Genomic DNA, 23,155 nt, shown 5'->3' on the forward strand with positions numbered 1-23,155 from the left:
TACGATTCCAGTGTTTTATTTTAGATCAGCAATTCTCAGGTAAAACATTAGATTACGATCCACCAATAACACTGATTACAATCTACTCCCACTGGCTAAATTAACACTCGTTTACTTGGTTCCAGCAATGTCAGGACTTGAGGGGACAAAGGGCATTAGCCAGCGAAGCCTAGCTGCTTGTAGACACAGTCGATCTCGTTGACAACACCACCCATCACCTTTCTGAAGGCAGCCTGGGTAGCAGCATCCCACACGCCCTTGTCCCCAAACACCTTAATGATGACCTCAGTGATCAGCTGATGGAAAGAGTGAGGGTATGATTGGTGTCGTTAGTAGGGTACTGTTTATTTGGTCAAGTAAGTTTGAATAAAAAGGCAAATTTAAGAGAGTGTTACCTTGAAATTGTTGAGGCCGATCTTGTGCGTGTTGGCATGGGTTGTAGCCAGTGGCTTGATGACATCACTAGAGTCTTTTGCCCTCAGTATCTCACCCAGTTTTGTCAGAACTGTTTTGCCATGCTCCCCAATGGCTGCATTTCCAGCCAGTTCAGCTTGTGAGATCCCCACAAACTTGGGGAAGAGTTTCTGAGTGTCAGGGTGCTCTGTGAACAGACTAGCCAGTGTATACATACGATTATTCTACAGTAATAATTTAGAGGGAATAAATTGACAGCAAGTACTTCACTGAGAAAGGGGAAGTAATCATAAGGAAGCATGCATCAAAATGGCAGTTTATGCTCTGCCATCTCATCTAGATGGACTATTGATCTCCCCCACCACATATTGAAGCAATGCTAGTACTGGTGTTCATTATTAGCCTTCACTATGAACTGTTAGACTTGGTTAGTCTTTGTGCCATGATGCTTGACATGCTAAGAGACCATTTTTGGGAAAATGGTTAGGTACTAACCAGGTCAGAACTTCTCCTCCATAGTCTGCAAGGTTGCTCTCCACCTTCCCCCAGTTGGCCAGAATCAACTCACAGTCAGACATTGCCTGCAGTCAGACACAGGAGGTCAGGTAATGAATCTAGCAGTGAACCCAACTCTTAAAGTTACATTAACATAGGTCAGTATTTATGTCTTTGTGAACCTTGGGTCAAGCACAAAATATGCACACACTTATCCAAAGCTGCTTACACAAGCTCTTTGAATTTTCCCAGATTGCCAATCTGATCATTTTAATTCTTACACATTTAATACACATTTCCATAATAATGATTGTTTAAAGCTGCTTAGTGCCAATGACAACAGCTAAGTGCTATACACAAGTGAATTGAACCAGAAGTATCAGTCAAACAGTTTGTTAGAAAGGAGATTTTTAGGTGAGAGGAGTTACACAGTCCTGTACAACCTAAACCATCATCATACCTAAATACACATCTCAATGCTGAAAATTTCATTGATTTTCTTAAACCATTTAAGGGAAATTCAATTTGTGGCTTGTTTTGTAAAATGACCACAGACCCATCTGATAAGAACACAAATCACCTAAAAGATAACACACTTACCAGGAGAGGGTTTAGCTCAGCTAAAATGAGAAGATGTTCTTCAGACCTGTCCTGCAGTGCTACTGGTTCCTGGCTTTGGCCTTTTATACTTTGGATCCCACAAAAGTTTGTCAATCAAACATATCCACACCTTGTCTAGATGTTAACCACACCCCTTTTAATACTCCTCCCACCTGAGGATTCTGTATGTCCCCCACTGGAGGTATAAACAAATAACTTATACAGTACTTAATCCTTTTTATTCTTTTTTTTGAGCATTTTAATTTATGAATACAATACAATGCAATCTTGGATTACGAGCATAATTCGTTCCAGTAGCGGGCTCGTCTTTTGAAACACTCGTAAACCAATCAATATAAATAATAATAAATAATTAATACAAAATAAGAAGTAAAAATAAAAGTAAAGAATCGTTACTCGCAATTCGAGGTTTCACTGTAATTATGTTAATTGAAGTGTTTTCTGCTTTGTTGACAGAACCTTTTAACTTTTATAAAGTGTCATAAAATGAAATGTGATGTTTCACTCTTTTTTTAAAGCAGAAAGAATTCAGGGTGAGATACGAGTCGTAGAGAGAGAGAGTGATAAATTACAAGGAGAGAAATAACAGTGATCCATGCAGAAGGGCAGAGATCCTAAAAGAGGAGTAAAGAAAGGAAAAAAAAAATGAATATAGAATAGTATAATATTGTTTGCTGTGGCACAGTGTTCTATTGAGTGACGTACATAAAAGAACCAAAAATATATTATATTTACATATTTAAAAGTATACAAAAAGCTTAGAACTGCATTAGGGGAGATACAATCATCACTGATCTCAAAGTGATATATTTTTCAATAAAACTCCAAGTAGTTTATCACGTTAAGTAGTTCAATATTATTCAATAAATTACACTAAATGTAAATTAATCTAAAATTAAGATTAAGATATCTCATTCTATTTGTTTATCATTTAGGATCTTTAGCTTTTTAATGTCACATTTAGCAGGATATGACCGAAGGACTAACGTGTTATTGGAGACCTGTTGTCTGAGGGCATGCTCTTATGGAAAAGAATGTTACTTTTATAATCATAATTATGAAGCACTTCTGTTCATGACAGACCTAAAACTGGTACACACATACAAATTTTATTTACAGTATGAAGCACTTAACAGTGGTCATTGGTAAAAGCTCCCCGAGATGACAAGAGGAAGAACGCTTGAGAGGAACCAGACTCAACAGGCAACCCATCCCCATTTAGGTGACCTCAGATAATCACTAACTGAACACCAGCCAGTCTGAGCCTTAGAGCTACAAACAGACCTCAGGTGACCTCAGCTCTGTGAGATCAGGTCAGTGCAGAGTTGGATACGAGACAAGGTGAGATGTTCCTGGTTGCTTATCAGATGATGTTACCCGTGATGTAGTCAGACCCAAACAATTGGCTTAATCATCATTCATACAGCAGGTTGCAGCTCATCACTGTGTTAAAGCTCTATAGATCAGGATCTCACAGTGAAAGTATTTTATGATTTTATTTTAATATAAAAAACTTGTCGTAGGTTAAGCAGTCTTTATATGCATGTATGGCCACAAACTATATGCTGTGTAACAACTCACTGGGTTACTGATAAAGTTGCCAGTTTAAGCTCCAGCTTCAACTTTATCCTGCAACTTCCCAAGTTGGGGTACATAATATACAGTACTCTAATGTTTAACTATTTTAAGTGTAGAACATACTGTAGTAAATGCCCCAAGATATTATGGAACCACTACAACTTTGTGTGTGTTATGTTGAACATAAGATCATGTTCAACATGATCTTACAGTATGTGAGCTGAAAATGTAATTTTGCATTTATTGCAAGACATTTGTCAAGTCAATACCTTACCTTTTGTAATCACACCAAATCAAGTGTACAGGACAAATATTTTCTGCTTTGTACATTTAATTCTGCAGTAAACTTGTCAAGTCACACTTGGAGAAAAATCTCTTGCAAAGATTTCCTATCAAAACGCAGAACACCTGAACGTGGGGGCAGAGAAAGCTGTGCAAGCCCCCCCCCCTTTGAAAAAGCATCAAAGTACACAATAGGATTTCATGGTTTTATTTTTCAAATCAGTAATTTGCTGCAAAACATCATGATCCACTAATACTGATTACACTGCTCCCTCTGGCTAAATTGGTTTACTTGATTCCAGCAATGTCAGGGACTCAAGGGGACAAATTTCATCTAACCAGCGAAGCCTAGCTGCTTGTAGACACAGTCGATCTCATTGACAACATTACCCATCACCTTTCTGAAGGCAGCCTGGGTAGCAGCATCCCACACGCCCTTGTCCCCAAACACCTTGATGATGACCTCAGTGATCAGCTGATGGAGAGAGTGAGGGTATTATTGGTGTCACTAGTAGGATGCAGTTAATTATTCAAGTAAACTTTAATAAAGGTAAATTTAAGAGAGTGTTACCTTGAAATTGTTGAGGCCGATCTTGTGCGTGTTGGCATGGGTTGTAGCCAGTGGCTTGATGACATCACTAGAGCCTTTTGCCCTCAGGATCTCACCCAGTTTCGTCAGAACTGTTTTGCCATGCTCCCCGATGGCTGCATTACCAGCCAGATCAGCATGAGAGATCCCCACAAACTTGGGGAAGAGTTTCTGGGTGTCAGGGTGCTCTGTGAACAGACTAGCCAAAGAGTGTGTATACATATGATTATTCTCCAGTAATAAATTTGGGGCCATAAACTGACAGCAAGTACTAGATAAGAGAAAGGTGGATTGAGAAATAACTATGAGGAAACTGGCATAACAGTCTAATCTGCAAAACATGCTGGTTTCCTTCAAGACTAGTGAGAAGAGGGCAGAGGACTGCAAGACTTGGTACACCAAGCATCATAGCCCAAAGACTAACCAACAGGAACCTTTTGTAAGAGTAGCTACAGTAGGTACTCACCAGGTCAGAACCTCTCCTCCATAGTCTGCAAGGTTGCTCTCCACTTTCCCCCAGCTGGCCAGAATCAACTCACAGTCAGACATTGTCTGTAGACACCATGGCATACAGAGAGACACCAGGTCAGGTAACTAGCAGTGCACATACCTCCTACTCATCATGTGAGGGATGGAGAGAGTTAACCCAAATACTCAAGCAAGAGCATCTTCAGTCATTGTTTAAAAAGGTTGCCAGTGACAGCACTACAAACATCTAGAGAAAGTTCATTGCACCACCTAAGAGCAGGACAAAACTTCTACAGTGCAGCATACGATTAGAGAATGAGGCAAGTGTGCACTTGGACATTAAGTTCTGTGGCAAGCCTGCTTTGAATGCAGGCAGCTACAGGAAGCAAATGACGGAATCAGGGAAGCGGAGATGTGTGGGAGAACCTATGGGATTGTACAAAGACATGCATCTGTATTCTGGGTCAGCTGCAGTATTTAAAAATAACAGGACTGAATAAGCACCTGTGTGGAGAGAAAGGAATCATTTTAATGAGTAGCTACAGGTTTTTAAAAATAAAAATTTTGCAACTCCCTGCCAAACAAGAATATGCACTACATCAGCAACGTACTTATCTGGATTTGTGGCTCCAACTGTTGTGGGATAAAGAGCCCCCTTCAATACGTCTTGCTAAGCCCTGCCCACAATTCACACCTTAAGGGAGACTGAACCTACTCTTGATTAGTCACCTGAGAGAACAACTTGCTTTAAACTACAGAACTAACACATAATATAGAATTAGTTTTTCACCCCCCAAAAAAACCCTACCTTTCCAGTGGAGAGTTGTTTGTGCAACCTACACAAGTGACTGTTATACCAAAATACACAAAGTACATCTCAAGATGAAAATTAACTCTCAATTAAAGGTAAATTACAAATGTGCTTACAGCCGCTGCAACTTTGTGACTTGTTTTGCAAAACTGACCACAGTCCCATTTGATAAGAAACCCAGCCACCTGAAAGATACACACACTTACCAGGAGAGTGTTTCACTCAGCTATAATGAGAAGATGTTCTTCAGACCTGTCCTGCAGTGCCACTGATTACCGATTAGTGCCTTTTATACGTCTCACCTGTCAATCAAAGATGCCTATGTTAATCCCACCCCTTGTAATACTCCTCCCACCTGAAGATTCTGTATCTCTCCCACTGGTTCTCATTTTTATTTCTTTTTGCCCTTCATTTTTATTACTTTTTCATATTTTCAAACTTTTTTTTATTTTTACTTTCTTAACTACTTTCCCCTTCCTCTAACTCATGTTCATGCTAATACACGACCACCATGTAGCGAATTTAACAATCCTGCATTCAGCATCTCTGACTCGCCAAAAACAAAGAAAGCGGCTGTTTACACCATGAAGTCACACTCTTCTATTTTTCTATTAAATCAGAGCGGAATTTGATTTGGATCAAACAACTTACACATGTTAACCCACAATTATGCAATTGTGCCTTTAATGCTTCTGTATTAACTGAAACTCTGAAAATATGTATGTTAATGTATGTTTATATGTAACGTAACAAGTGTAGCTACAAATATTAAGTCAGCTGAATCGATCCCAATAATTATCATTCACAGACCTCCAGGGCCGTATTCTGAATTTCTTTGTGATTTTTGCAGGTTTCCTCTCAAACAATCAGCAATCTGGAAAAACTTACACGATTCCCACTGCCTTAAACTTGCCAATAAAATTGCAAAGGACAACTTACACCCGGGACATCAACTGTTTGATCCACTGCCGTCGGTATAGACGATAGACGGTATAGAACATTAAAAACTAGAACCAGTAGATATAAAAACAGTTTTTATCCCAGTGCAATAAGAATACTGAATGCTGCTTTAAAAAATGGTTTAAATAATGTGCAAGAAGTTTAAATTATTTATGCATTTTTTCTGCAATTAATGCAATTTATGCCAAATAAAAAAAAAATTGTGTATCGTGCATTAGCAGAATGTACACTTTGTGGGAGTGTGTGTGTGTGCGCGTGATTATGTTTCAAGGTTGCATTGAGGGATGGCACTTTATTGAGCAATTATGTCCGTACTAGACTATTCCACTGTCTGAAGTTGGGTATTCCAGAAAGCAGGTTATGTGGCATAACTGGGTAATTTTAAGAGTAAGTTAGTGGATAACCTCAACTTTTGGTTCCAAAAACAGAGGTAACTTTCTGGGTATGTATGTAACCACAGCAACTTACTCTCTAAAAATAACCTGCTCGGTAGGAGGTTATGTTCCAGGGTAAGTTTGTTTTAGAAGGTAATTGAGCATGGTGCGCCCTTTTGATGAGGATCCTGGAGGCACGTGGAGGCACAAATTATATTAGTTTGTTTTCGCCGGGAGACAGTTATAAGTTTATAAACATCAATATTATCGTATTGATGTTTTTTCATTTTCTGATGATTATTTAAAAGAGCGTTATCGGTTTGCAATGAAATTGTTAATTTACTTAACACATCTCTTGAAACCACATATTGCAGATGTCACAAATGGCGGCTCTGCGCTTAGAACAGAAAACATTCTGTGCATAGCACTTCGTTTTTTTGCGTCAGGGCATTTTTTTCTACAATGTGGGCATGTGATGCAGAGCATGTGGGAAAGGCAACTGTATGTCTGGCACTTAAACACTTCTTACACACGTGTGTACAGTTCCCTGGACATAAACCCCTGTGTGGTATTAAAGAGGAATTCCACAGAGTGGCAGGTTTGTCCTTTGTAGTAAAATCGATGACGCATATTTAATATGTAGTCATACTATTTATATACATCTATTCATACTGCACACACCCTTGATCCTTCCATATATGACTTTCTATTTCAGGGTTTCCAAATGTAATTGGGTGCATTGATGGCACCCACATTCCTATTAAAGCTCCTTCAATGCAACAGATTAATATTTACACAAGTTCTCACTTTAAGGCGATTCTCCAGTAATTCAATTTCTAGAGTAGCTTTTTTAATGGATAGCCTTTTCTCTTCCATTTGAAGCTGTATAAGGTCCATCTCCATGTCACTTTTTCTTATTTGTTTTTGAAGATGGGACTTATACAGCTCCTTTGCTGGCAACTAGGGGGGCAAAAATAATTACATAAATGACATTCTGTCAGACAATAACATTTAAATATGGACAACTGCACACAAATTCTTACACTTCTTAGATCGTGCACTGAGGTTAAAGGACCCTCATCTGTTGGTAAATCTCCAGGTATGTACTGTGAAAGAACAATAACTGTTACTTTAATAAAAAGGGGGCGCTGCATTATAATGGTATGCATCATATCTCAGTGGATCTACCAGCATTGGCCACATCTGTCACAGCAGATGTGGTCTCTTCATCGTCATCTTCGCCATTCAGTGGAAATATACAAGTATACATTATCTGGCAAAAAGACAAAAAAACAACAACTAAAGATCTAAAAGCAACTAAATGTACCTGACAACAAAACACTTACAACTGTGACAGACTGTGTCATTTCTGCAGGGTCCAATAATACAATCCCTCTATCGGTATTTATAAGAAAATACAACCCATAAAATTCTCAATTTTATCAAAGAAAAAGCAATAATGCAGGAAAAAAAACATGTCAAAGTAATACACCTAAGATCGCAGTCGCCTAAACATCATATGCAGTTAAATACAGTAAGCCCGCATAAAAACGGTAAGCATGTCCAAAAAGCCTTTAAGTGACAGAGATAGAAATTTATTAAATCATATAATGAAAACAAATCATAGTGGTAAACTTACATTTCACCATGTTACTTGTGGTACATGGTGTGTGTGATGACGTGCCCCCTGGAATGCCAGCAACCACTGGTCACCCTTTATTAAGGGACAGAGCCGCTCCTCAGATGGGGTGAGGGGAGGTGGTGATGGGGCCCCCGCCAGTTAGACGGGCTTCAGCCTCCTTTCTATTAGCTACATGACAGAACGAATATACTTAATCATGTTTAATAAATAATTCAGTGAATGTGTTAATAAATATTACCTTTTTGCAGAATGTTCTTATGTTTCATTTTGACTTGGCTCAAAGTTCTTTTGGCTCCAGACGGATTACAGCTTATTAAATAAGAAACTATAAATTCCTGGTCAATATACATTGGTATTTTAACCTAAAGAAATTAATGGCTGGAAAAGTAAATGCTTCTATAGTGATTTAACAGTTAAAAGGACGCGGAGGGGGTGTTTAATTATTTTTGCATTATAATTAAAGGGGAGGCGATGTCAAATTTGCAATTTAATACACTCTTTACTCTGTCTGTTATTTTTTGCCAAGCCAACTCTCTTTGTTTAGCCGATGCAGCCTTATTACTTTTTTTTTTAGTGTTATAGGCCTTAATTCCTCAAAAGCGTGCATCAAAACCTCCAACTCTGTCTCTGTGAAGTATGCCGCTCTCTTTTTTTCAATTGGACTTGAATTGGACTTTCTGTTGGCACCCTGTCCAGGGTGTACCCTGCTAAACTACATAATTATGTGAAATTGTGCAAATGTTTCTTGATTAATTGTTAATAGAATGACACACAAGGCTGAAATGTCCTTTAGTGCAACAAAAAATATCTACTGGTGTGACACTTGTACTGTTACACTGGAGCACAAAAATGTCAAACAAGAGGACAAGCTGTCTTTAAAAGCTTCTTAAATAATTCATTAAATTGTGTTTAAGCATTTTTTTATTTCGTATTTGACCACTTTTAAATACATTTAAATATAGAAAATATGTGCATTTAAAGATTTCTGGCTGTTTTTGCAAAACCAGTAGAGTTATCACAATGAAACACACTCATTTACTCACTCATCAACTATATACAGGGTCGCAGGGGGCCTGGAGCCCATCCCAGAAAAATTGGGGCATTAGGCAGAGTACACCCTGTACATGGTGCCAATACATCGCAGGGCACACACTCATACACTCATACACTCACTATGGACAATTTTGAGAATGCCAATGTCATTGGACTGTGAGAGGAAACCAGAGTACACCGAGGAAACCCACCAGACACAGGGAGGACATGCAAACTCCATGCAGGCAGTAAAATTACTTCGTTTGGGTCATTTTTATTTTACAGTAGTTCAGTGTAGATTTAATGTTTCTAGTTTAAATACAAAATGTGTTGTATTTTTAGAATATAATAAAATATTTAAATTCATATTGGGTTTTATTTTTAACTAAAGAAGGATGATAAAACACAGATATTTAGAGGGGACTCTTATAAAAGCTCATGAGGATTCTCCATCTCTCCCACTGGTTCTCATTATCATCTCTAGGGCTGCACGATTCTTGACAAAATGTGAATCATGATTCTTCTCGATTGGAAGTAAAGTCCCGGAGTCCTCAGAGTCTCTGTGTAACGGCTCGAATCAACATGGCAGGTTTAATTATCTAATACTGATAGTTACAGCACAATTAGAACTGCACGTGCCTGTCTCTGATCAGACAGTAGTGTGTATTTTAGATCTTAGCAAGTGTGTGTGTTTTGTGTTGCACTGTTTAAGCGTAACCAGTGACCTTAACAGATACAGCAAGACGGGATTGTAATCAAGTAAATTAAACTCATGAATGCAACGTGATCTTAATGCAGGAAAACACAAGTGATTCGCTGTCATTTAGAAACGAGATCGCATGTATGTATGAATTAAGGTCAGGATTTTTTTGTCTCTCTCTCATACATGACTTTCTGTACTGTCACAGAAGGAAAAAAATATTACACAATTTTTTATATATGTTTGTATTTATATATGCACAGGAGTGTGGGAACAAAATTATTGTAACTGAACATGACCTTGGAGTGTTGTAGTCCAAGGCTGTACTAGAATGCAGTGGTGTGTTATGGGAAATAAAGATTAGAGCGGCTTTAGATGATCACATGAGGACATTATATAAAGTGGTTATTTTTTATATAAATGTGGTTATTTTTGTAGAAAAAGATTGTTTACTTTTTTTTTTTAATCCTCAAAATGAGTTAAAGAGCAGAAGGTGGTCCAGGAAATGAGACAGGCTGTGGACACGTAAGAGTGAAGACACTTATATGGAGTTCAGTCTAAACATCCCGTGTGCGCACATTTCCATTCTAACATGCGTCCACAGGCAGCAGTAGAGAGTGACAGGATCTACTTGTTAGTTTCCATAAAGCTTATTAGCTCCATGAAGAGAAAACACTCAGAGGTGATTGAGATGATCGGAGCTCAGTAGGTTTGAGGTGTCACTGATTCTTACATCCAAATGCTGCACAGTGTTAGGACATTTCAGACCAATAAAACTCACTGAAGCTCCAAACCCAGTCCTTCTCCATGGAGATGTGTCCGACAGCAGTGAGGAAACTGTCACACTTTAAACTGTTTCCCCTCTCCACAACTATAGCAGTTCAGACAAGTTATCTTACTGCAGTAGATGTGCAGGAATCCATCTTTCTTACAGCGTCTAACAATGTGGCTTCTCCACAACACACTCGCCCTCTGTATCTGGGTTTAATGTACAAGAATCAGTTATGAGGGGATGTGAGCCGATATAAACTGTAATACAAACTTAAGTCTGCACAAACCACATTTTAACACCAATACCACCAGGTGCCAATGTTTAGAGTGTGAGAAGTTTGTTAAAGCATAAAAAGGCATAGTGAAATTATAACCATTTTGTAACCATAACATAAGCGTAATAAACACTTGTGTACATTTATTTCTACTGTACACCGACATTAAACCACTAACAAACTTCAATTAAAAATGCGACACCTGAAGCTGAGGACAGACACCAAAAGCTGTGCTGGGTGCTGTGCTACGATTCAAGTGTTTTATTTTAGATCAGTAATTCTCAGGTAAAACATTACATTAGGATCCACCAATAACACTGATTACAATCTACTCCCACTGAATAAATTAACACTTGTTTACTTGGTTCCAGTAATGTCAGGACTTGAGGGGACAAAGGGCATTAGCCAGCGAAGCCTAGCTGCTTGTAGACACAGTCGATCTCGTTGACAACACCACTCATCACCTTTCTGAAGGCAGCCTGGGTAGCAGCATCCCACACGCCCTTGTCCCCAAACACCTTAATGATGACCTCAGTGATCAGCTGATAGAGAGTGAGGGTATTATTGGTGTCACTAGTAGGATGCAGTTCATTACTCAAGTAAACTTTAATAAAGGTAAATTTAAGAGATTGTTACCTTGAAGTTGTTGAGGCCGATCTTGTGCGTGTTGGCATGGGTTGTAGCCAGTGGCTTGATGACATCACTAGAGCCTTTTGCCCTCAGGATCTCACCCAGTTTTGTCAGAACTGTTTTGCCATGCTCCCCAATGGCTGCATTTCCAGCCAGATCAGCATGAGAGATCCTCACAAACTTGGGGAAGAGTTTCTGAGTGTCAGGATGCTCTGTGAACAGACTAGCCAGTGTATACATACGATTATTCTACAGTAATAATTTAGGGGGGGTTATCACTTGACAGCAAGTACTTCACTGAGAAAGAAGAGGGAAAAAAAAAAAAAAAAAAAAGCATCAAAATGGCAGCCTCTGCTCTGCTATCTCATCTAGATGGACTATTGATCTCCCCCACCACATGTTGAAGCAATGCCAGTACTGGTGTTCATTATTAGCCTTCACTATAAACTGTTAGACTTGGTTAGTCTTTGTGCTATGATGCCTGACATGCCAAGAGACCATTTTTGGGAAAATGGGTACTAACCAGGTCAGAACTTCTCCTCCATAGTCTGCAAGGTTGCTCTCCACCTTCCCCCAGTTGGCCAAAATTAACTCACAGTCAGACATTGCCTGCAGTCAGACACAGGAGGTCAGGTAATGAATCTAGCAGTGAACCCAACTCTTACTGAGGTTAATTTTACATATAATATAAATGTTTTTCAAAAGTAAAAAAAAGTCAACATAGGTCAGTGTTTAAGACCTTGTGGACCTTGGGTCAAGCAGAAAATATGCACACACTTATCCAGAGCTGCTTACACAAGCTTTTAAAATTTTCCCAGATTGCCAATCTGATCATTTTAATTCTTACAGTACACATTTCCATAATAATGATTGTTTAAAGCTGCTTTGCGCCAATAACAGCTAAGTGCTATACACAAAAGTCAATTGAACCAGAAGCATCATTCAAAAAGTTTGTTAGAAAGGAGCTTTTCTTGGTGAAAGAAGTTAACCCAAAAAAAGTATTTTCGTCATCACACAAGTTTGCCAGTGACTCAGCTGTAGACATCTATGGTTCATTCCACCACTTACAAGCCAGAGGTTAGATTAGTCTTGAAATAAATAGGACTGAATAAGCACACAAGTGGCCTGTGTGGAGAGAAAGACAAATTCTGATGGTCAGCTAGGCCATTCAGTATCTGTACTAGTGTGTGAAAAATGGCAGTTTATTCTTAAACAAGAATCTGTGATAGATCTGGATTTATGGCTCCAATTGTTGCAGCATAGAGAGGATCCACCTTCAAAGCATGTTACTAAGCCCTGCCCACAATTCACATTAAGGGAGACTGAAGTTACTCTTGATTAGTCAGCTGAGAGAACAAATTACTTCAGACCTACAATTAACACCACAGAACAGCAATATTAAGTTAACAATTAAAAGTTAACCATCAAAACAGGTGTACAAAAGGAAAAACCTCTTTGCAGTGGAGAAAAATCCAAGCACACAACACAGTCCTGTACAACCTAAACCATCATCATACCTAAATACACATCTCATAATGCTGACAATTTTATTGATTTTCTTAAACCATTTAAGGGAAATTCAATTTGTGGCTTGTTTTGTTAAATGACCACAGACCCATCTGATAAGAACACAAATCACCTGAAACCACACACTTACCAGGAGAGGGTTTAGCTCAGCTAAAATGAGAAGATGTTCTTCAGACCTGTCCTGCAGTGCTACTGGTTCCTGACTTTGGCCTTTTATACTTTGGATCCTACAAACGCTTGTCAATCAAACATATCCACACCTTATCTAGATGTTAACCACACCCCTTTTAATACTCCTCCCACCTGAGGATTCTGTGTAGGAGTCCAGTAGGAGAGATACACAAATAACTGATGCTTAACCCTTTTTATTCTTTTCTTGACCATTTTAATTTATAAATACAACATATTGGAACCTTGGATTACAAGCATAATTCATTCGGGAAGTGGGCTCGTATTTCAAACCACTCGTAAACCAATCAAATGTTGTAATTCCCACATAAGAAATCATGGAAACTCAAATTATTAATTCCACAGCCCCCCAAAAAATAAATACTTAAAAATAATTATTGCAACGTGTGTGTGTGTGTGTGTGTGTGTGTGTGTGTGTAAAGAGACACAGTGTCAAATTAAGCGCTTGCCCACACATAATGGCATGCTGACTCAGGGAGTGAAAGAAAAGGGATTTTTAACCTCTCCAATGACAATTATTGTTATAATGAACAGTACACGCATCCTGTACACACACGCATACAAACACAAAATAAAAGATGTTTTATGCTCACACAATTGGTCACAGTGTTATAGTAAACAGTACACGCGCGCACGGATGTTGATTATACCAGTAAGAGATGCGCACTAAGACCCAGCAGTGGAGACGATTACCCACAATTCCGCACTGCAAGAAAGAGAAAAACTATTGATTTAGTTGTGATCACGTGACACTCAGCGTTAAAACAAGAAGAAACTAAAAGAAGCTTATGTATGCTACATGATACTCAGTACTCGTAAACCAAGACTTGTTTGTTTTTTAAGTCAAAATTTAATAAAAATCTTTGCTCATCTTGGGGAACACTGCAAACCGCGTTACTCGCTATCCAAGGTTCCACTGTAATTATGTTAATTTGGGTGTTTTCTGCTTTATTTACAGAACTTTTTAACTTTTATAAAGTGTCATAAAATCTTCTTCTTTGTCTTTCGGCTGTTCCCTTTCAGGGGTCGCCACAGCGAATCATCTGCCTCCATCTAACCCTATCCTCTGCATCCTCTTCTCTCACACCAACTAACTTCATGTCCTCTCTCACTGCATCCATAAATCTCCTCTTTGGTCTTCCTCTAGACCTCCTGCCTGGCAGTTCCAACCTCAGCATCCTTCTACCGATATATTCACAATCTCTCCTCTGAACATGCCCAAACCACCTCAATCTGGCCTCTCTGACTTTATTTCCAAAACATCTAACGTGGGTTGTCCCTCTGATAAACTCATTCTTAATCCTATCCATCCTTGTCACTCCCAAAGAGAACCTCAACATCTTCAGCTCTGCTACCTCCAACTCTGCCTCCTGTCTTTTTTTCAGTGCCACTGTCTCTAAGCCGTAGAGCATCGCTGGTCTCACCACTGTCCTGTACACCTTTCCTTTCATTCTCGCTGATACTCTTTTATCGCACAACACACCTGACACTTTTCTCCACCCATTCCAACCTGCCTGTACCCGCCTCTTCACCTCCTTTTCACACTCTCCGTTGCTCTGGACCGTTGACCCTAAGTACTTAAAATCCTGCACCTTCTTTACCTCTGCTCCCTGTAGCCTCACCGATCCTCCTGGGTCCCTCTCATTTACACACATGTATTCCGTCTTGCAGCGGCTAACCTTCATTTCTCTGCTTTCCAGAGCATACCTCCACCTCTCCAAATTTTCCTCCACCTGTTCCCTGCTCTCGCTACAGAGCACAATGTCATCTGCAAACATCATAGTCCCTGGGGACTCCTGTCTTACCTCATCTGTCATCCTGTCCATCACCAGAGCAAACAAAAAGGGGCTTAGAGCCGATCCTTGATGCAGACCCACCTCCACCTTAAACTCTTCCTCTCATTAAAATAAAATGAAATGTGATATTTCACTCTTTTTTAAAATAGAAAGAATTTAGGGTGAGATACGAGTCGTAGAGAGAGAGTGATAAATTACAAGGAGAGAAATAACAGTGATCCATGCAGGGAAGAGATCCTAAAAGAAAAAAGTTAAAAATACAAAAAAAAAAATAAACAATATAACATAGTATAATTAATTTTTTTTTTTTTTTTAAAGAAATTTGTATTTAAAGTTAAATGAAAAATGGAAACATTAACTTACTTTATTTTTAATGCATTAACTATCATTTCTGTCATTTGCTGTGGCACAGTGTCCTATTGAGTGATGTACATAAAAGAACCAAAAATATATTATATTTACAAATCTAAAATTATACAAAAAGCTTAGAACTGCATTAGGGGAGATACAATCATCACTGATCTCAAAGTGATATATTTTTCAACAAAACTCCAAGTAGTTTATCATGTTAAGTAGTTCAATATTGTTATTTTATTAAGTTACACTAAATGTAAATAACTTTCTTAAATTTACATTTGGCAGACGCTCTTATCCAGAGCAACTTACATTTTTATCTCATTACACATCTGAGCAGTTGAGGTTAAGGGCCGCGCTTAAGGGCCCAACAGTGGCAACTTGGTGGTTGTGGGGTTTGAACCTGAACCGTAGTCCAATGCCTTAACCACTGAGCTACCACTGGCTCTTAATTAAGAGCTTTTAAATTAAGATTAAGCCATCTCATTCTGTTGGTTTATCGTTTAGGATTTCTTTATTTATAATTAAATATAAATTAAATTATATTAAAACATACATTATAATTATATATTTAATTATATTAAAACATACATTAAAAACATACATTAAAAAACATAAATTATAATTTATCTTTACCTTTTTAATGTCACATTTAGCAAAGATTTTAAGGAAAATGTTACAACAACACTGAAGATCTGACAAAGTTAGTGACGCCTTATATTTACTTAAATAGCAGATTCCACATTACCGTAATATATGTATATATTTTAAGGTGTTTTGCAAAAATGTGGATGTGGTGTGTGATTTCTGCACTGGTAGAAAATGTAAAGCTGTCAAGTCCTGTCTGGTGTGTCAGACCTCCTATTGTGAAGATCATCTTAAACCTCACTATTAGTCTCCTGCCTTTAAGAAGCACAAGTTAGTGGAAGCCTGTGAGCTCCAAGAGAAGATCTGCTCTCAGCAGGACGAACTGATCAAGATCAACTGTCGTACTGACCGAAGCTTCATCTGTTACTTGTGTACGATGGAAAAACACAAAGTCAATGATACAGTTCAAGCTAAAACAGAATTAAATAAAAAGCTGCTAAACACTGGACATCTTCATTCTTCATCAACTGAAATGAGACTAATAATATTAATAATCTAATTTCTATCATGGTGTAGATGACTAAATTATTAATGGTTTCCCTTTTAACAAAACTGTTTAGTTTTAGATTTATTGTTTTCTAACAGACTTTATTTTAGACATGTTTCTATTAATATACCGTATGCACTGGAACATGACAGACATATGAGGCGCCGTATAGGGCTTAAATCAAACTTTACTCACGCACACACATATGAAACACTTGCATACACATATATGAAACACTCACACACACATATATACTACTAACTGCTCAAACAACTACATATGAAATGCGCGCGCACATACATACATACTTTCCGCGCATATACATACACACTTTCCGCGCACACGCACGCGCACACACACACATACATACATACTTTCTGTGCACGCGCACAAAGCCAACTGTAGCGGTGTAGGGAACGAGTGAACAACGGATCTTTAGTTTAGCGGAAAAGGGAATGGATAATTTCCTATAAGTCATTACATATCGCTGGAGTGTGAAAAAATTTTACTCGAAAAAGAATTTATATTTTTATTATAATTATTATCGAGGCGAGGACATCATATAAATAGGACACAATAATTTACATTTTGATTTAATAAAGAAACCATTCGTATTATATAGGCTAGTAATCTGTAAAAATAAATAAATAAATAATACGTTTTATATTTTTTTATGGTATCAGTTTTTGTTTCAATAAATAATCTATATTTAATGTCCGTAGCGTGAAATTTCCACAGCAGCAGGTATCCGAGGTGCTTGTGTTACCATGGTAACGCAAGGAGGAAGTGACGTTGCATGGTGTTCTGAATGGTGGAATTTTGTAGAGTGAAGTTCCCTTTTCAGACATTTCCTGCGCAGGGAGTAGGGTGTAGGGTGTAGGGAGTAGTCATTTCAATGTATATGAACTTCATTCTCCCTGATTAGTAGTAGCGTTTCTTAAATAGACCGTTAATGGACAGTTTAGAAGACAACGAGTGATTTATTTATCACCACAAAAGTGGGTGATATGGGGGGTCGGAACAATGTTTGTCCCGTGGGATTCTGATGAGTTGTTGTTCATATTAGCGAAGGCGAGGAAACAGTATTTCTTTCTGTTGTAGGATTCGACATATTAGCCACAGATTCCGTGCTTTAATTTTCTTTTTGCAAATCATCACCTGCGTTTTCTGCCGCTGAAATATTCAGACATTATGTGGATAGTTCTGAATACGCCATGTGATTGAGAAGTGATGATACAAACCAGTACTACCATTCAGGGAGAATGAAGCGACAAGTCCGTCTACACTGAAATGCCTTCCTTTTACACTGAGAATCTCATGGGTGAATGTGCGAGAAGAGTTTGTATGTGTGTGCGCGGAAAGTATGTATGTATGTGCGCGCGCATTTCATATGTAGTTGTTTGAGCAGTTAGTAGTATATATGTATGTGTGAGTGTTTCATATATGTGTATGCAAGTGTTTCATATGTGTGTGCATGAGTAAAGTTTGATTTAAGCCCTATACGGCGCCTCACACAGACATTTAAAGGTCCTACACATTATATTTTTCATTAAATTTTAATATGATCTTTAGGGTCCTAATGAAAAGTTTGTATTATACGTTAATTAAAAATTCAAAAGGATTGTGTAAAAAAAACACTACTTTTACCTGGTAAAAACTAGCTCTGTTCTCAGCAACCTGTTTCAGTACATGCTAATTTAAATGCTCATGACCTCTGCTGAGCTCGCGGAAGTTTGTAATATCGCCTGACAACGCAGAAATTAAAAGAATGGACATGCATCGACCCGTTTGTCTTTCTCATCACTGCATGGGCATGAATTAACGGGCTGTTACGCTGCCGCGAGCAACAACAACAAAAGCGGAGAAACTTACCGAGAGAGATACGGACGCGATGTGTTTACTGATGTGTTTACATGACTTCTTAATCTTCGACAGACATTGTTATAAACCATCTAACGTAACAAAGGTAAGCATAATATAGTTTTCCGACTACGTACACAGTTTGCAACTAGACAATCACCTTAATTCATTGTTTATTATAAACGGGCGATTAGGGATTATATAGAGACGGATGTACATAGAGAAGAAGCCATAACCATGTTCTATTAGAGAAAGTTAACTTACACTCTGCATTCATCGTGATTATTAGAAAAGGCGATCTGCTAAGAGTCATAGAAAAATAAATTACTCACCGAGCCTGGTGAAGATGAAGCAGGAACACGAAGCGTTAGTACAGATCCATTTTTAGGAGCAGCTTCCTAGTAAAACCTGCTTTATACTGACCCGCGTTTATAAAGCAGTCTGGTGAAAAATGATTATCGCAAACATGAACGCATTTAGGTAAATCGGCGGGGACATTAGCTTTAAAAACTAAATTCAGCCACTGCGTCCTTAGTGGCTCAGATACCTAACCCTAGGTAGGTACCCTAGGTCACTAACCCTAGGTAGTGAATGACGACTGCTGTGTTCGCTATTACATCCAACAACTGTACACAACACTCGCTTAGGCAACATTTTGCTCCAGCGGCGAAAAACAATGGCCGACAGCGTCTTCTCACTCGGGGCGGGTCTTTGCTAAAACACCAGTGTCAATCAACTTGTGTAGGAGCGGCCTCTTGTGGTGTGGCGTCACAAGGCAAGGCTTTTGCGATTGGCCTGATTTCAGAATGGGCATGTTATTGTAATAAACGAAAAGAAAACCACTGGGCGGCTCTTTATCATCGTAGAGTGGTTGTGTACGCACTCTCCTAACACACAGTTTAGTCCAAACAGCTTAAAATAGTGCATGTAGTGCTGTATGACCCCTTTAAGGTTTAAGGTGTCATTTGTGCAGATTGCACATACATAAAATGTATATTTATGTTTTATTTCTCAGAATAATATAAAATCCCAGGAGAGGATCCAGGACAAGCAAGGTGCAAAAGCTGAAACAGACTGTGAAGGTCTGAAAAGACACACACACACACACACAGATGAGGGGTACTTTTATGCTGCCTCTAAATTTGTGTGTGTGTGTGTTTATCATAACAGATGCGTCCGCATGCAGCTAGTGTTAGGACATTTCTGAACAATAACTTACTGAAGCTCTAAATCCAGTCCTTCTCCATGTATACGTGTCTGACTGAGAGCAGTGAGGAATCACATCCTTTATCGTTATGCTTTAAACTGTTTCTCTCTGTCTTTGTGTCTCAACAGCTACAGCAGTTTAGATGATTATAACACCTATAACACACATTCCCTCTCTCACATCAGGAGGAAAGGATGGGGTTATGAGTGTGTGTTTGGATTCAACAGTCAGTCCTGGAGTCTGGTGTGTTCTTCTGTCTGGTGCCAGCATTAAGACTGAGCTCCGAGGTCCAGCGTCCTTCAGAATAGGAGTGTATGTAGATCACAGTGCAGGAACTCTGTCCTTCTACAGCATGTCTAGCATGATGAGGCTCCTCCAGAGTCCACACTACATTCACTCAGCCTCTGTACACTGGGCTCCGGGTATGGGGTTAGAACTCAACTGTAAGGTTAAGTGATCGGAAATAAACATGCAATTTTTTTTATTTTTTTTTTACAGTTTTTGCAAATAAACTCTAACTTTTAAATCAGACCTTAAATGAAGGCACTAAAAGTATAAACATTTTCTGCTTTAAGTGTTTTATCCTGCAGCACACTTCTAAACTCTACAAATTGAGGTTGCTTAGAGAATGAAAATTAAATCTCACTTCTATTCATGACAAACAGACCTAAAACTGGTAAACACTCGTACACAAATTTTATTTAAAAAGCACTTTTAACAGTGGTCATTGGTAAAAACTTTGAAATGACAAGAGGAAGAACACTTGAGAGGAACCAGACTCAACAGGACACCCATCCCCATTTGGGTGACAGACAATCACAAATTGAACACAAAATCAGTCGGAGCCTTAGAGCTACAAAAAGACCTCAGGTGACCTCAGCTGGGTTGGATACGAGACAAGGTGAGATTTTCCCCATTGCTCATCAGATAACGTTACCTACAGTATGATGTGGTCAGAGCTGAACAATTGTCTTAATCACCATTCATACAGCAGGTTACAGCTCTATAAATCAGGATCTCACATGGAGACTAGGTAAAGTATTTTGTGATGCACTTTTTTTTTTTTAGGTTTAACAGTTTTTATTGTAGCCATTTTCATACACATGTATGGTCATAAACTATGTACTGTGTAACAGCTCACTGATCAGAAAGTTGCCAGTTTAGGCCTCAGCTGCACCAATCTGTAACTTCCCAAGTTGGGGTACATAATATACTCAAATATTTAACTAATTTAATAAACTTAGCTGAGTGCAGAACATACCATAGTAAATGCCCCAAGATATCATGAAACTGCAACTTTTTTTTTTTTGGTGTGTGTGGGGATAATCTACTGAACAGCTTTTTTTAATCAACCCCCCCCCCCCCCAAAGAAGTGGAAATGTGTACATGAACTTGTAAGCTGAAAATGTAATTTTGCATTTACCACATTTGTCAAGTCAATACCTTACCCTTTTTTTTTTTAGTTACACCTTAAAGCCACTGAACAGCATTTTCTGCTTTGTACACTTAATTCTGCAGTACACTTGACAAGAAACACTTGGCATGAAATCTCTTGCAAAGACCGCCATTCAAAATGCAAAACAGCTGAACATGGGGGACAGACAAAGCTGTGCAACCCCCCTCCCCCCCTTTGAAAAAGCATGACACAATAGGATTCCATGGTTTTATTTTTCAATCAGTAATTTGTTGCAAAACATCATGATCCACCAATACTGATTACACTGCTCCCACTGGTTAGTATTACTTGGTTACAGCAATTTCAGGGGTAAATGTCATCTAACCAGCAAAGCCTAGCTGCTTGTAGACACAGTCGATCTCGTTGACAACACCACCCATCACCTTTCTGAAGGCAGCCTGGGTAGCAGCATCCCACACACCCTTCTCCCCAAACACCTTGATGATGACCTCAGTGATCAGCTGATGGAGAGAGTGAGGGTCTTAGGTGCATCACTAGTAGGGTGCAGTTCATTACTCAAGTAAACTTTAATAAAGGCAAATTTAAGAGAGTTACCTTGAAGTTGTTGAGGCCGATCTTGTGCGTGTTGGCATGGGTTGTAGCCAGTGGCTTGATGACATCACTAGAGCCTTTTGCTCTCAGGATCTCACCCAGTTTTGTCAGAACTGTTTTGCCATGCTCCCCAATGGCTGCATTACCAGCCAGATCAGCATGAGAGACCCCCACAAACTTGGGGAAGAGTTTCTGGGTGTCAGGGTGCTCTGTGAACAGACTAGCCAAACAGTGTGTATACATATGATTATTCTCCAGTAATAAATTTGGGGCTATAAGTTGACAGCCAGTATGAGAAATGTTGGATGAGAAACAAAAGGCAACAGAGGCATGAAGTTGACATTGTAAGCTCTAAAACCTGCTGGTTTCTTTCAAGACTAGTGAAAAGAGGGGAGGAGACTGTAGGACTTGATTAGTCATTGGGCTATGATGCTTGATGTACCAACAGGAACCTTTTGTAAAAGTAGCTACTCACCAGGTCAGAACCTCTCCTCCATAGCCTGCAAGGTTGCTCTCCACTTTCCCCCAGCTGGCCAGAATCAACTCACAGTCAGACATTGTCTGTAGACACAATGACGTACAGAGAGACAGGAGGTCAGGTAACTAGCAGTGCACAAACCTCCTACTCATCATCATGTGAGGGATGGAGAGAGTTAACCCAAATACCCAAGCAAGAGCATCTTCAGTCATTGCTTAAAGGGTTGCCAGTGACAGCACTACAGAAAACTAGAGCTGCAACACCTAAGAGCAGGACAAAACTTTCTACAGTGCAGCGTATGAGTAGAGAATAAGGCGAGTGTGCACTTGGACATTAAGTTCTGTGGCAATAAAGAGCCCCGCTTAATACATCTTGCTAAGCTCTGCCCTCAATTCACACCTTGAGACTGAAACTACTCTTGATTAGTCACCTGAGAGAACAACTTGCTTAAAACTACAGAACTAACACATATAGAATCAACTAAACACAGTTCTGTGCAACCTACACAAGTGACTGTTATACCCAAATACACACAAAGTACATCTCAGTATTGAAAATTAACTCTCAAATTAAAGTAAAATTACAAATGTGCTTACAGCCGCTGCAACTTTGTGACTTGTTTTGCAAAACTGACCACAGTCCCATTTGATAAGAAACCCAGCCACCTGAAAGATACACACACTTACCAGGAGAGTGTTTACTCAGCTATGATGAGATGTTCTTCAGACCTGTCCTGCAGTGCCACTGATTTCCGATTGGTGCCTTTTATACGTCTCACCTGTCAATCAAAGATGCCTATGTTAATCCCACCCCTTGTAATACTCCTTCCACCTGAAGATTCTGTATCTCTCCCACTGGTTCTCATTTTTATTTCTTTTTGCCCTTCATTTTTATTACTTTCATATTTTCAAACTTTTTTTCATTCTCACTTTCTTAACTACTTTCCCCTTTCTCTAACT

General features: G+C 38.9%; 4 protein-coding genes across 4 annotated transcripts; all 4 read right to left on the reverse strand.

Moving 5' to 3' along the window:
• Positions 1 to 1,589, reverse strand: LOC128532889 (myoglobin-like). The gene is made up of 4 exons (XM_053507015.1): positions 1,510 to 1,589; positions 910 to 995; positions 396 to 612; positions 1 to 296 (listed from the first exon to the last, which is right to left on the reverse strand). The coding sequence occupies exons 2-4, from the start codon at positions 990 to 992 to the stop codon at positions 156 to 158; spliced, it is 441 nt and encodes a 146-aa protein (XP_053362990.1). The 5' UTR covers positions 993 to 995; positions 1,510 to 1,589; the 3' UTR covers positions 1 to 155.
• Positions 1,590 to 3,582: 1,993 nt separating this feature from the next.
• Positions 3,583 to 5,519, reverse strand: LOC128532890 (myoglobin-like). Its single transcript, XM_053507016.1, has 4 exons — positions 5,465 to 5,519; positions 4,446 to 4,531; positions 3,962 to 4,178; positions 3,583 to 3,865 (listed from the first exon to the last, which is right to left on the reverse strand). The coding sequence occupies exons 2-4, from the start codon at positions 4,526 to 4,528 to the stop codon at positions 3,725 to 3,727; spliced, it is 441 nt and encodes a 146-aa protein (XP_053362991.1). The 5' UTR covers positions 4,529 to 4,531; positions 5,465 to 5,519; the 3' UTR covers positions 3,583 to 3,724.
• A 5,739-nt stretch (positions 5,520 to 11,258) lies between these two features.
• Positions 11,259 to 12,251, reverse strand: LOC128532887 (myoglobin-like). The gene is made up of 3 exons (XM_053507014.1): positions 12,166 to 12,251; positions 11,649 to 11,865; positions 11,259 to 11,554 (listed from the first exon to the last, which is right to left on the reverse strand). The coding sequence occupies exons 1-3, from the start codon at positions 12,246 to 12,248 to the stop codon at positions 11,414 to 11,416; spliced, it is 441 nt and encodes a 146-aa protein (XP_053362989.1). The 5' UTR covers positions 12,249 to 12,251; the 3' UTR covers positions 11,259 to 11,413.
• A 9,108-nt stretch (positions 12,252 to 21,359) lies between these two features.
• Positions 21,360 to 22,912, reverse strand: LOC128532892 (myoglobin-like). Its single transcript, XM_053507018.1, has 4 exons — positions 22,883 to 22,912; positions 22,194 to 22,279; positions 21,722 to 21,938; positions 21,360 to 21,627 (listed from the first exon to the last, which is right to left on the reverse strand). The coding sequence occupies exons 2-4, from the start codon at positions 22,274 to 22,276 to the stop codon at positions 21,487 to 21,489; spliced, it is 441 nt and encodes a 146-aa protein (XP_053362993.1). The 5' UTR covers positions 22,277 to 22,279; positions 22,883 to 22,912; the 3' UTR covers positions 21,360 to 21,486.
• Between the last annotated feature and the right edge of the window lie 243 nt (positions 22,913 to 23,155).

This window comes from Clarias gariepinus, chromosome 11 (genome assembly GCF_024256425.1).
Source record: "Clarias gariepinus isolate MV-2021 ecotype Netherlands chromosome 11, CGAR_prim_01v2, whole genome shotgun sequence".
NCBI classification, from domain to species: domain Eukaryota; kingdom Metazoa; phylum Chordata; class Actinopteri; order Siluriformes; family Clariidae; genus Clarias; species Clarias gariepinus.